Source organism: Eubalaena glacialis, chromosome 2 (genome assembly GCF_028564815.1).
Source record: "Eubalaena glacialis isolate mEubGla1 chromosome 2, mEubGla1.1.hap2.+ XY, whole genome shotgun sequence".
In the NCBI taxonomy this organism is placed as follows: Eukaryota; Metazoa; Chordata; class Mammalia; order Artiodactyla; family Balaenidae; genus Eubalaena; species Eubalaena glacialis.
In genome coordinates this window covers 1455100-1469691 of record NC_083717.1, presented here as the reverse complement: position 1 = coordinate 1469691, position 14592 = coordinate 1455100, and the positions used below count along the sequence as shown (strand labels likewise).

General features: G+C 45.7%; 1 protein-coding gene across 2 annotated transcripts; it reads right to left on the bottom strand.

Annotated features, from left to right (window-relative positions):
• Positions 1-2593: 2593 nt before the first annotated feature.
• Positions 2594-7385, bottom strand: BAMBI (BMP and activin membrane bound inhibitor). Of its 2 annotated transcripts, none has more exons than XM_061177640.1 (3): positions 7216-7385; positions 3729-4016; positions 2594-3312 (listed from the first exon to the last, which is right to left on the bottom strand). In XM_061177640.1, exons 1-3 carry the CDS (start codon positions 7289-7291, stop codon positions 2894-2896), a joined length of 783 nt encoding a protein of 260 aa, XP_061033623.1. In that variant the 5' UTR covers positions 7292-7385; the 3' UTR covers positions 2594-2893. The 2 variants fall into 2 exon arrangements, with proteins under 2 accessions (XP_061033623.1, XP_061033625.1); XM_061177642.1 differs by lacking the exon at positions 7216-7385 and adding an exon at positions 4112-4238.
• Between the last annotated feature and the right edge of the window lie 7207 nt (positions 7386-14592).

Below are 14592 nucleotides of genomic sequence, written 5' to 3'. Positions count from 1 at the left end.
ATGTTCGGTATTTTAGGAGGGAGGTCAAACCCCCTATGGTGCAGTGTTTTTAATAAAATCAGTTCAGCAGAAATTAGAGACACACCAGTCAATTTCTAGGAAGCCTCTGAGCCATTCGAAATAAGGGAGGAAAAATCACATAAAAGATGTAACCACGGACAGATCAATTTTTTCAAAAGGGGCAGAACGTTTAAGGGGTGTACATACAGAAACATCATGGCAAATTTGGTCCCATTTGTCTCTGGTTTGGGCAAATTTCCACTTAGAAAGGGAAAATTACTTTTGGGGGGAGTTCTATGTCAATATTAAACAAGGACCGTTCCCGGTAAGCCCAGCCGTGTCCTGACACCTCAGAGTAATGGCAAACATCACTATGAGGGAAAGACAAACAAATCCATCACCATCCTTACATCACTGAATCAGCTAGGTCATTATTTCATGAAGGGTCCTTTATCTCCGCTCTTGGCAACCTCTACACTCTCTCAGGGAACCAAATAGACACCATATTTAGTTCTTAGAAAAATCAAAGTGGAGAAACCTGCAGTATTTTCGTCAAAAGTCCAAGTCATGTGCAGATCCTACTTTAAAACTGGTGGCAAGAACGTGTACAAATACTAAATAAGGAGATAGCAAAGGGAGAGGGTTTGTTATTACGGAAAGAGACAGGCCCCGCCTATTACGTGGCTACAACTTGAGGACACCCTGAGCACAGAGCCACCGTCCCACCAACAGGGAGATGTAAACAGCCTCCTTTCGGGAAGAACGAACAGGAAGCAGCTCAGCCCGAACAGAACCACGTGGAGACACTCTGTATTCACCTGCCACTAAACTTCCGTGATCTTAGCACCAGCCCAGACGCAGGCCTTCCTGGAGGATGGAATTCACTGATTTCAAAGTGTTTCCAAGAGTATAAATTTCAATCCTTCACTGTTCTATTTATTTCCTAATGAACTCCTGAGTTCCTAGTTAACTGGTATTTGGAAGAAATGGGGTTTATAAAGAATAACAGCAGGGCAAGCAAGGGAAGAGGCCACTTCAGAATCATGGGACTTGCACGACGCGCTCCCTGACATGAGAATGCAGAAGGGGCAAGAAGTCTTTCAACCTTCAGGCTACAAAATTACTGTAATTTGATCTAAAGCTTGGAAGAGGCGGTGAGGGTGAAAATTTCACCCACTGGCCATTTTGATCCATTCTCTTCTCTTAGGTTTGGAGAGTTAGGCCCCAAAATTCTTTGGCTCCCTCAAAAATTGACACACATAACACTTAATACCTTTTATAAATTGTAAGTCATGCGTGCAAGAATTGTCAATCTCAAAAAGCACAATACGAATGCCATTTATTAAAACGCATATTTATTCCATAGCCTAATTTGTTTGGGGCTGTGGTCCATTAGTTACTAAATAACCTAGGTATTCATTTTTAGACTAGTCATTTCAACTCAGGTTCTTCCATCAACTGGGTGACTGCACCTGTCTTCTTAAGGGACCCAAATTATACTGATCATAAAATATCCCAGAAAAAAATGCAAAAAAATCCTTTAACATTCGTAAAAGAAAACCCCACATGTACTCAAATATTCAGGCTATAGGTTAATTTTTAAGCAAAAGTTTCAAATATACAAAAGAATTGAGAAAAGAACCTACAAATTATTCTCACATTTAAGATAACAAAGACCCATCTGGGGGGAAAAAGTAAACAAATGTGGCATGGGTTTAAATTCAGGCTGGGCTATATTGCCGAAGTCCTCCAGGAGTGGAAACACTGTTATATAGTGTGTTAGTGGCTAAAATCAAGTCTATTTGATTATATTAATAAAAGAATCATTTGGGGAGGAAATTGTTATTTAAGTCTCAATATATAACGTTCACTCTTGAAAATGTTTCTAAAGATTGAGAAGTAAAATAATAATAATAACACTGTGTGGAAGGAAGGCTTAAAAACTAGGAACATGGTACAATCATGTTTGGCTAATTTGGGGTCCAAAATATTTAATTAGGTTTGAGACAGAATAAACTGATGAATTAAGAAGTAAAAGTAGACAGTGACTAACTTTACCAAAAAAATGTTTCATTTAGTAAGCTTTTTTCCTTTTTTCATTGGAGGTAGACACATTTAAAAACGTATTCCAGAGCACCTAGATCAAGTTGATAAATACCACTCTTTGCTAAGGCAACTTCAGAAATTGATCAGTGATATCTGACCTGGTATAAGTAAGTTTCTGATTTCTATTAGATGAAAGTTAAAAACCAGCATTATCTTAATAAAAAATTGTGGGTAAGACACTGAACGATGGGCAGTACACATTTAGAAATTCTCTACACTGTAAGAAAATGACACACGTGCCATGTAAGAACAAACGAGATCTTGGTCTTGTTTTAAAAAAAATAAAAATAAAAAAGTTAAGCCAAAATCTATAGTTGAGATCCTACTCTGGGCAATGATAGGTCTTCATTTGTATAATTAACATGTAGTTCCTTACCTTTCCCGCTTAGTTTTTAATTTATAACAAGATACCGCTAAATTTCAGACAAAAAAAAAATATATATATATATATTTTTTTAATCTCTATGATAAATCAAGATGTAGGAGCTTACAGAGAGCACACTTTCTTTTATTTAGGTACTCGATTCCAGCTCCCTCTGGATGCAAATAACCCTGGTAACAGTGTACAGAGTCTTCTCTTTGCTTTTTATACTTTTAAAGCAAATAATACATTTTGTCTGTATTTAAGTCTGTGCAAATAATCCTTCAGAAGAAATATCCAAGATTCTGTTTGCAGAGGTCATTCTCTCTCTCGAAGGTCATGACGCGAGTTTGTTTTTCTTCAGATAAAGTGCTCCTGTCCAGCAGAACTCAAAGGGTCCCAGAAGTCCAGTTCCGTGAGACCCCGTCATACGAACTCCAGCTTCCCGTGCCCACTGTACATGCCCCAGTGCACAAGCGACAGGATCCGGTCGTGGCTGAGATCAGCCTGTCTCATCTTGTCGCAGGTCAGACAGCAGTTCTCATGGCCGGTCACGGGCACCATGCACTCCAAGTCTAGCTTTGCCACCTGCCCCTTTCTGGAGTGGTGTCCGTGAAAGCTGTAGTGCAAACGGGACAGCATCTGCTGTCGCTGGTCCTGAAGCCTCCTGCTCTCACTCCGCAGCATCCTCAAGGCCAACATAATCAGCAACACCAGGATGAGCCCCCCAGCGATGGGAACGGCGATCACTGCCGCCCGGAACCACAGCTCTTTGGAGGACGTCAGCTCCTGCACTTTGGTAATGAGGTTTCTGCTCCCGTCATGCTGGTGCCTGTTCCCTTGTCCTAAAGGAACACAAGCAAATGATCAAGCCCTCCTGGAGATATTGGCGAGTTTTCAACGGGGCACCCCATTAAAAAGAAGCTTACAATTCAATCAACACTTAGAACAGGAATGTCGCCGGTGTGGCAGAGAAGCTTCCAAAAACATTTGTTTACGAACTGTCATTACTGATTAGTAATGGTCTCTTAGTGGCTTCAAAACGTTGGAAAAACAGGCAAAACCTATCATGCAGACAGACATCTAACGCTCACGCAAACACGAAAGCTACCCAGTAGAGATGCCCCTTTGCACCCAGCCATGCTTCTCCCTCTGCTATCCCTAATTACATTAACAACAAAATCAGTAGCAGGCAGGTAACGTCATGGCTGTCACAAGCCTAGAGACCAGGCAAGGGTTCAGTCAGAGGGCTTCTCCCTACCTGAGGCCTCCCCCTTGGGAGGGGCGAGGACGTCCTGCAGCCCCCTGTAATTGCACATGTCCTCGTGGCAGCACTCCAGCGTGGGCGCAGTGCTGCCAGAGTGGTTGTGGACCTGTCTGGCTTGGCAGACATCTGCTGTGCTTGCGAGAGAGTCCAGGCAGCCATGCGTGAGAGGGGAATTTGTGTTCTGAGGATCAAGAAGTCTGGAGAAGCAGGCGCTCAGCTCAGATTTACACATATAACCAGTAGCCACGCAGTGGGCGGCATCGCAGTAGCATCTGATTTCACCTGAAAACAAGGGGAAACTGCATCAAACTGCTTCAGAGACCAGATAAGGCATCCACTCAAGCAACTGCTAAACCCCCAATCTCAAAGACACTCACTTTAGAGAACATTCAGCTGAGGGCTTCGAAGGGCAGTCCACGTGGACGGGGAAAGCCCTTTGTGCAAGCTGGTGCTTGAATCCCAAGCCAGGGAAATATCTTAGAAACGTATTAATCCACGTAGCAGAGAAAAGTTCAATTTAGGATAAGTTAGCAAATAATGAAAAGTAACACTTTTGTTTCTGAAGCAAAATAATCATCACCATAATTTCTCCTACCGTAAGGTAAATTACATTATTTACTCATTTAATCCTACGTGACCGTACAACATGAAATGCTAGGCTTTTAGATTCTGTCAGTTAAGTATTTGATCGCAGCTGCTGAATTGGTTACTACCTCAAAGGGCTGCACTGAGATGTAAGAGCTTTAGCTAACACCTCATAAAGCTACTAACTAGAAACACAGCAATCTAGAAGTTGCTCTGGTCAGGGGGTCTGAAAACTATGAAACTGGGTAGCTATTTGCAACCTCTCTAGAAAAGGCAAACTGCCTATAAAGATCTACACGTGCAAGGGAGCTTTTAGTCAGTATATTGTAAAACAGGAACTAGGCAGTTTACAATTAGTGGTTTGCTAGCCAAAGTCAATTTCTTTCAGCCCAAATGGAAAGTCATAAAACTGGGAGCAGGGAGGAGGGGGTAAAACTGCAAGGCTCACTCCCCCCCCCCACACCCCCCACCCCAGACTCCCCAGTTTTATGTGTAATTCAACATGGGATCTAAAAGGGGAAACATTGAAACTGAAAAGCCTCTGCTGGTTGAATGAAAAATCCTTAAGGAAACCTCAAATTTTTCTACAGGAAGTGATTAAAAGTTTCCTTTATAAAACTTAGTTTGAGAGTTGCAAGTCACAGCGCAAGAGCTGAGGCTTCCACGTCAACTTCTCCTTGAAATAATCTGGCTCTGGGAGCACTCGCTCACACGCTATCTGACCCGGTGGACCGCGGCCACTGTCACCTGCCACGGCTGAAGCTGCTGTGAACTGAACTCGGGTACACACCTCTCCCCAGCTTCCTCATCTGAAGTTCGGCCTGGTTACAGAAACCGCCGCCCTGAAATTGAACACCAACACCAACACGGGGCACTACCGCTTTACAAACCTCTTCCCAGCCTCGCCTTTCCTCCTCCCTCCTCCCTTGAATGCCTGAGTAAGAGGTCTCATTTAACTATCTGTCCAAATTCCAGGCCACCGGACCGAACGCTCAGCTTTCACCAGCATCTGCTAATGCTTCAGGTCTAAAAAACCAGCCAACTAAACACAGATCTTTGGCAACCTGAGTGCCACCACGCAAAGCCGGAGGTCTTGCTCCTGTCCTGTCTTGCTGCTTTCCTGGTCTGGGCCCAGGTCCCTTCTCCAGTAAGTAGGACCTTCCAGTCAGAAGCCTGCTTTGCAGAAGTTCTTTACTCCTCTTTCCAAGCTTGCTGGCTCTTTCGCATAAAGCTCACCGGTCTTAAGTGGTGATGACTGCAGATCCCTAAGTCTGACAATTTCCACATACAGATTGAAAGTAGACAGAAAACAGATTAAAAGTCAGTTTTGATCCCAGTCACTTCAGACCTCGTGCAGAAAAAGAAAGCTGAATACAATCAGAATGCTGCCTCAATGTTTACGAGAGCCTATTTGAAAAACTATATTCTCAGTGACCTAAAACAGTCTAATAAAATTTTGACAGGTAACTAGGAAAGCTCTAACAACTTTTTTTTTTTTAACTGGAGCCACATTTGAGCAAGTTGAATGGACTTTTGTGTTAGTGTATTAAAACTCTATTTCTGCCGTTTCATAAAGTTTCTTCCTGTGGCACGTGGAAGGCCAGGAGGGGACTGGTATTTTGAAAGAGAGAACAATGCTCTTCTGTCTGCCCCCCTTTCTAGTTACTGTATGCGGTGATTACACAAAAATGTCTGCTTCAGTCCGGACGGCTACAGGAGAGACTGCGGGCTTCTTCCAAAGCTTTTGAAGTCCGCAGCAGTCAGAAACCTCTGATCCCCTAATTATATCATTATCAGGCACATAGTTTCGGTATCTGCGACTTATGTCAGCCGCAGTCCGGCCCCGTTCGGCCGGCCTTTGATAGGGCCAGGAGGCTCCCCTCTGCACGCCGCGAGGGCTGTTATTTAGGGTTGATTACAGCCTTCCTTGCAAAGTAAATAAATACTGTAGCACATCATCCTCGCTGGCCTGGCTTATCCTTCAACCTCATGCCTGCTACATGGCAATTAGAGGAAAGGGGGCGTGGGATGCGGGGTGGAAAAAGCTAAAAATGCTTCCTATTTTCTAAAAAAGTATCTGTTCGCAGAGCAAACAGCAGGGAGAGTTCCTGGCGAGGGAGGCTCGGGGACCTTGAAACCCAGAGGCAGTTGTTTGGGTTATTTCGACCTAAACGGCGAAAGCCTGCAAGGAAAAAAAGAAACTGACCGCTGCTTTTTTTTTTTTTTTTTTTTTTTTTTTGAGTAGCGTTTATAAAATATGAAGTGAGTGGGAAACACGACCGCTGACAGAGCCCACACCTCCCAGCCCCTGAGAAGCAACACTGCCCACACTCCTGCACACACGCACGCCCCTCGGACGGCACACACGCTCGCGGGCTCACAAGCACCCTCGCTCGGAGACACACACACACACACACACACTCACGGACAGAGACACTGCAATACAGACACGCACTCGCAGCAGAGACAGACACACTCAAATACAGAGCCGCGCAGACCACCGAGACACACACTCACGACGGAGACGCGCACACGCGGGCACAGGGCGACGGGGGCGGGGTCCGCCGTCCCTCCCGGCCGCCTCCGCCCCACACTCGGGCCCCGCTCCCGGCTGCAGCGCTCGGAAGTTCACGACGGGCCGACCTGCACAAACACTCTGACAACCACTCGCCCGCAGGCTGTCACTCCACCTCCGCGCGTCGGGCCCGGGACACCCGGGGGCGGCCGCCAAGCCACCGCCGCGACTTCTAAGGACGGGCAACTTGTCGCGACCTGCGGGCCCCGCGCGGGAGGCCACCTCTCCCGCCGCTAACAAAGCCCTGGCGGCGGGTGCCCCGGGACCCCGCGCGCCTCCCCGGGGAGCGCGCGCCCCGCCGGCTGGCCGGCGGGCACCCACCTTTGGTGAGCAGCACGGCCATGGCGCAGAGTTCGAGCTGCAGCCAGATGAAGATGTAGCTGGAGTGGCGATCCATGGACGCCCCCCACGGCCGCGGCGCCCCCGCCGGCTCGCGGAGCCGCGGCGCAGCTGCAGCCTACGGCTCCCGGCGCGCGCAGGGCATGGGTGCTGCCCGGGGCGCGGGGCCGGGCCGCGGCCAGAGCATGGAGCGCGGCTGGAGGGCGCGCGGGGCAGGGTCCGACTCCGCAGGGCGCGCTCCTCCGCTCCGCCCGCTCGGCGCGGCGATCGGGGTGGGCGCCCGGCTCCGCTCCCCGCTTTCGGCCGGCCACTCGGCGAAGGCGCGAGCGCCGGAACGCGAAGACACCGCCCGCCGCGAGCCACCGCCTGCACCCGCCCGGATCAGGCCGGCTCCTCGCCGTAAATAGCGCCCCGCGCTGGGAGCCGGCCGGCGCCGCCCCGCCCCGCCCCGGCCCCGCCCTGGCCGCGCCGGCGCCGTCCGATTGGCCGCCGGGCTCCAGCCGCTCCTCCCACAGCCGGGGGGCGGGGCCGGGCGCGGGCGGAGGGCGCTGCCCCGCGGCTCCGAGCGGCGCCGGCGTCTGGGCTGCGGAGGGCGCCGGCCGTCTCCCGCGCTCCCCCTCGCGGAGGCCGCGCGCCCGTGACCTTCGGGAGCGGCGGGTTGAGCCGGGCCTCAGGCCCTGCCTCGGGCCCCCGCCTCCGTGACCCTCACCGCCCTGCCTCGGGCCGGCGTGCGCCAGCGCGTGGCTTCCTTTTCGTTCCCCGAAACTCGCGAGGGACCCGCGTGGCCGCCTTCGGACCCCTCCCGCCGCGCGGCGCGCCTCGGGAGCCCGGGGGAGCGGGGGCGGCCCCCGGCGTGGGCCCCGCGGGCCGGCGCGCGCCCGGGGAGGGCGGCGGGGCGGGGAGGGGGCGCGCTCAGCCCTCCCCCCGCCCCCTCCGCGCGTCCGCCCCGCCGAGTGATCAATAAGGCCCAGACAGACAGGCTGTTGATGAGCGGGAGCCGCCGAGTCCTCCCGGGTAGACGGGCCGAGTAGCCGGCCACAGACACTTAACGAAAATTAGCAAATCCAAAAGCGCCCGGCGCCAGCGAGACGACACTGGCCGAGACTGACACTCAATTAACCACCCCCGGAACAGTCGCAGGCAAACACACCGGCTGACCCTGATCAGTACCAGCCCCGCGGGGAGCGCCCTTCTGAGATGCTAATTCACTTACTAGGACTTGGGGGGCTGCCCGCCACAAAGTGCCCAAAGGCGGTCCTGGGAGGGTTGCTGTTGTTTTTCTATTTTTGTGGAGAGGAAATTCAGTTTAAAACTCTTATCTGAGGGAAGCTCTTTTCTCCCCTCCCCGCCAAACCTGGGGTTAACGAAAGTCAACCATTTGCAAAATTTCCTTTTAGGATCAGCCAACTTTTTGCGACCTGATAAAATGTCAAGGGGTGGGGCGAGGGGGAAAGGCGCATTTAATGCTATGGCAGGTGAAGCAGTCAAACCCTTGAGGACTCAAGAGTGCAGAAATTAAGACTAAGAAGAAAAAGATATATAGCTATATATTTTTTGTATACATATATTTTTGTGTGTGTATATAGATACACACACATACATATATATGTCTCGACTGAAAATCAAAGCCAACCTTGTAAATGAATGTTGTTGAAAGTCCACAGAGCTGCAGGATGTAGTTAATGAAATTGCCTTTGAAAAATAACGTGTATATGCAGAAAAAATAAAATAATTTCATAAACTGATGTTCTGCCCATTACCTCACTGGATCAAAATTGCATCTAAAAGGAGAGGAGCGCCAGCCCAGCAGAAGTTTTAAAAGGCAGTTAAACTGGTTAGGGCACCAGGTAAGCAGCAGCGGGCGTTTCTTAAGTGGGGGGCTGCCCAGCAGGTCCTGAGGGGAGGTTTGGTTGGTACTTCCTGACATGTGAGTATTTGACAAGTTAACAGCTCTAAGGGGTTTATGCAGACAATACTTGTCTTGTAGTGACACACTCTCTTTTAACTCTAGAGAGTCCATTATTAGCCAACAGGAAACTTTTCGAGCATATTCATTCAACTATTTTGGAGCACCCACTGTAGGCCAGGCTCACAGCTTGCGGGGTCCAAAAGATGCCAGAACCTAAATAGTAAATCACAAACAAGGGATGATAGAGATTATGTGCACAGCTATGATGCATAAAGACAGCAGAGATAACTAGCCCAGGAAGGGAAACAAGTCCAGAAGGTCTGCTGGAAGCAGTGACATCCGCCATGACGCCTAAAGAATGAAAGAATTGGGAGGGGGCCATTACAAGCATAGAGGACCACAGGAACTTAGGCGTGAAATTCATTGATCGCACGGGGGCATATGGGTGGTAAGTAGGAGATGGGTACTTGGGTCTACAAGCAATTCTTTGTTGCTGGATCATAGACGTGAAGCAAGGAGTGGGCAGAGATGCACCAGAAAATAACCACATCTACCTGTGATGCAGATAAAAATGCTTGTTTCATGGAAGAGGGTCTGGGGCACGCGTTGATGAAAGTCGTATTGTAGTAAAACACTGTGAATGCCTTCCCAGCCCCCTTCAGAGAACGTCCCCTTTCATCCCCTAGGCACGTCCCCTAGGGCACTGTGCCCCTCTGGCCATAACTAGTCACATGACCCCAGTTGGACCAATTAGGTTCTGTCTTCGGGGTCTTTAGACTGAGGTGCTGGTCAATCTCTAGAGGTCACTTCACGAGAGACAAATTCAGAGTCCCCCTGTCTGCAAAGCAAGAAAAAAAGGACAGAGATGTGCAGGGTGGCAAAGATGTAAGTCCACGTGGATTCCCGGTCCTTGGCTTAACTTCCGGTCCTTAAGTTCCATCTCAAGGTTAACTCAGGCTCCTCGATAAGGTCCTCTTGTTACTTAAGGTTCTTTTACTTTCAACCCAAAGGGTTCATACTCTGATACTTAACATTTTACTGAATTAACATCAGTTGTTGTTATTCCAGGATGTGCACTTTTTTTGTTCCAAATACAATTCAGAATAAGAACACCGTGATCAGACAGTGATTCCGCCTCTTTTGTTTTCATTATTCGTTTAATGGGCAGGCTTTTTAAATGGCTAAAAATTCATTTTAAGAGAAACAAGTCTGCACTTTATCTAAGGGTTTTGGAGCAGACATGGACTTTTCAACTAAGTGAACAAGAGTGTTTGAATCAATATGGAAAATCAAAATTGGTTTCGGGATAATATGTCAACTATGAGGCCATATCAATAGTTGAAAGAATAAGCAACCATTTTAATTCAATTTAAGGCTCAAGGAAAATTGCTTCTGTACAGAATTTTACTTGTGTTTTGTATGTAATTTGGTTATTACTTTCCCACAGGTAGGTTGATAAGTAGAGGGGAAAATAGTAAAATCTAGTGGGATTTTTTTTTTTTTAATCAACAAATGAAATCAATGACCAAATTCTTTTTATTCTTATGAAGGAAATTGTGAAAATATAAGCTGGGAACCAGCTATCTATACCCAAGAACAGAAAGCTGATTTTAGACCTAAAACCGGAAATAATTAAACATTATAATAGTTTTATTTTATTACCTTTAAACAGTGTTCTAGATATGATGTATATGAACATATATATACTATATAATCACAACATGCCACTATGATGTATTTTCATGGTTGTCCTATACACAGAAAAACTCTAAATTTTATTTTTCTTATAAATAGGGAAAAAAAATATTTCAAGGGTTTTTATGTCCCAAGTCATTTTGTTAACAAAGTTGTAAATACTCTAGCAATCTCTGCTTACCCAAATAATGCCATTGTTCCCCAAAATTATATGTGATACTCCATTTCAGCAATTCCTCTCTCCACGATACAGATGAAAAATAACTCGGTACATTTTGTTCAGAAGCAGTTGTGTTCAAGTTCCCGGCTAGCATACAAACTATTGCAGTCTGGAGATAGAATCTAACATTTCTCCCTGTTATACAAATCTTCTACCAACCAACAATACACAGAGGTTAGATAACACTTTGAATTCCCAGGAGCAGTTTTGTTTTTTGTTTTTGTTTTTTTTAAAGTCATTTGTTCTCAGAAGTTAGGAGTGCAGAGCTAAAATTTACTTTCTTTGGAATATGGTCAAAGGTGAGAGATTAGCCCAGCCCAAAGGAATGAGTGTCTAGTGAAGTTTCTTCTCTTCTTTTTTCCTCCAAAATGGAAAAGGAGATAAAGGACAGAGTGCAGAGTCCAGGACATAGTGTGATAGGACCTAGAAAACAAGGGGAAGACTGAAGCCCACATTCCCAAATGCCCATCCTCCTACAGACTAGCAAAAATGCTATTGAGTTGTACAAATACCACAGAGTATCTGTTGTATCTGAGAATTTTTAAAGCAACTAAGTTTAGAATACAGTAAGAAACGGATTAAAAGAACATCATGAACTTAACAATGGACATTATTTATAATCAAATAGTATCAAATATATTCTGTGTGATCCTTGATATAGCCTTTGTTCTATTGACTTATATTAATGTAATCTCCAATTAAGCCAGTAGAACTTTTAGAAATTATTCAATAATTTCTGCTAGTTTTGCCTACCTGGTGTCAAATAAGAAGGTTGATTCCTTTTGTTCTTTTAACTAAAATGGTAAATTAATCTTTTAAAGCAGAGAAATTATCTTAAATTCCTGCTTAAAGGAACATCCTTGACCCAGAATGCTGTTCAGATTCAAGCAACGAATAGTATTTGGCGTTCTATCTCCTTCGCTGGCAATACTTGTCTTTTTTTGGATTTTTTTTTTAATGTTCATGCACAAACCATTAAAATTAAAAGCTTTGATATTTTCATTAGACAATCAAACATTTAGGCTCTTGCTTGACGTTGGCTGAAACCTTGCATCCTGGCCCACCGCCCAAAACCGGCCTGTGTTTCCACTGCTCTACCTTTATCCAGGCTTCCCCAGGGGGTCTGTGTTCCAAGACCTTCAGAGAATGCCCGAGACCTCAGATAGCACTGAACCCAAGACACACTATGGGTTTTCTTCCTATTCATACATACCTACAAAAAGGTTTAATGTATAATTTAGGCACAGTAAGAGAATATCCGAATTGCCAGCATCACTCTTCTTGCCCTTTGGGGCCGTTATTAAGTAAAATAAGGGTCACCTGAACACAAGCACTGCAGCCGCGACAGCCCGTCTGATAACTGAGAGGGCTACTAAGTAACTAAGGGATAGGACACAGGGAACAAGGGGATGATTCACATCCCAGGCGGGACGGCGCTGGACACCACGAGATTTCATCACACTGCTCAGAATGGCATGCAATGTAAAACTTATGAATTGTATATTTCTGGAATTTTCCATTTAATATTTTTGGACAATTCATCAGGTAACTGAAACCTCGGATATCAGAATTGCAGAAAAGGGGGGACTGCTGTAATGACTTCTCAATCCATTCTATTCTAACACTGCATCTTCCAAACTGAAATCTCATTAACAGAACAGAATGAGGTCTTTTGCAGTGGAACTTTGAAGTTACTGATATTTGCCATCATGTTTCTGTCCCTGCCACTGTTTTTATTTCGCAACAGTGTCTGAGGAAATAATTAGCTATACAGTATTTGTTTTGCCGTTTACAAAGTATCAAGATGCACATTAAATTTGATGTATGTGTCCAACCCATGAAATGAAATGCCGTCCAAATGAGCATATCTTCTAATATTTAATGCATTTCAGTGAAATGTTTCCTGCGGGCAGAAGTCATGAAGAGAGCTGCAGGGTTGCACTGAGATCATCACTGAACAATCCTTGTTTTTATCCTTGATATTAAGGGAAGAACTTACAGTGCATTTCCCCCCATATTCGATAATCTTCCTTTGTTCCATTTGGTCACCTAACACATAAGCTCCTATTCTGCTGTGAATTTGTTTAAACACGAGTAACCCTTCACTGGCCCATTCATAGTTTGGTGTCACTTACCTATATTTTTAGCCTATCATTTCAAAGATATCCTTTAAAATATGCACATTTATAGCTCAGCCAAACTTGTTTAATTAAAAGAATGAGAGACCCACTTGAGATGACTTAATTTAGGAGGGCTTTCTTGGGAGGATACAATAGGCTTATTGTAAGGATACAGCCAGTTGGTAATTTACAAGCATTACTTATCTTCCCGCGAAGCCAGTATCCCTGAAACCGGAAACTAGAACACTTGGGTCTCATTTTCCCAGGGTTCTCTTTGCTTCTCACCTCTCTACCAAACAGCTGGCATACTTTCCCTACTTCTAGTTTTTGCTCTTCATAACTTCTGCTTGCTTTTATACAATCATAAGCCCCCATTACACAGGTTGCTGTTCAGCTTAGGGAGAGATCATCTCAAAATGCTCAGTTTATGGTCCGATCAGGTAGGGTAGGGTCCTGGCTGATATAAACACAACTGCTGCCCGTCATCAAGGTCGTGGACCAGGAAGACCAGAAGGTGTGGGCAGGCCAGCACCATAAGGCATTTATATATATATATGGCATATATATGATACACACATAAAAACAAGGTTATCATTTAACTCACCTTTTTATTTTTTATCTTTATCTTTTGTTATTGTTAGAGTTAGGCTTGAAAAAAAGATTCACACGTTGTAATTGATTGATATGTCCTTATAACTCTTTACATTTATCGGTTCCACCTCCCCTCTGTCTTTTCTTTTTTCTCTGCTGGTTACTTATGGAAACAATCAGATCATTTGTCCTATAGGGTTTTCTGTGGTCTAGAATTTGGTGATTGCATCTCCATGGTGTCACTTAACACGTTCCTCCTTCCTGCTATTATTTCCTGTGAATTGGTTGTTAGATCAAAAGTCTCCATCAGATTCAGACTCAGTTGGTAAGACTACCTCCCAGATGATGATTGTACCTCTCTCAGAAGTTCATTCTGTTTCTTTGCCTCTATTTGTGTGATGTGAAGTTATAGATAACCATTGCCTACATCCATTATTTCAGTGGGGAATGCAAAACCGTGATATTCTATTATTTTATGTTCATTTATTGGCTGGAACACTTCTATAAAGAGAAACTTTCCCCTCATCATTAACTCGCCTTTTGAATAAGAAAAGTATTAGTGAGTGGAATTAAGATCATTCCTTTAAATTATTAATTTAGTGTGAGTTTATCACTTGAGTGTTTGCTGTCATCAGGATTTTAGTTCCCTGACCAGGGGCTGAACCCGGGCCCCAGCAGTGAAAGCGCCGAGTCCTAACCACTGGACCACCAGGGAATTCCCTCATCAAAAATAAACTTAAGGGACTTCCCTGGCGGTCCAGTGGTTAAGACTCTGCCCTGCCACTGCAAGGGGCATGGGTTCGATCCCTTGTCAGGGAACGAAG

What these genes read in the sequence shown, in the direction of transcription:
- BAMBI (XM_061177640.1), bottom strand. Translation starts at nt 7,291, where the DNA reads ATGGATCGCCACTCCAGCTACATCTTCATCTGGCTGCAGCTCGAACTC. An exon ending in GGCCGTGCTGCTCACCAAAG is followed by an intron (nt 4,017 to 7,215) that starts GTGGGTGCCCGC and finishes CCTTGTTTTCAG; the next exon opens with GTGAAATCAGATGCTACTGC. An exon ending in TCCCAAGGGGGAGGCCTCAG is followed by an intron (nt 3,313 to 3,728) that starts GTAGGGAGAAGC and finishes GTGTTCCTTTAG; the next exon opens with GACAAGGGAACAGGCACCAG.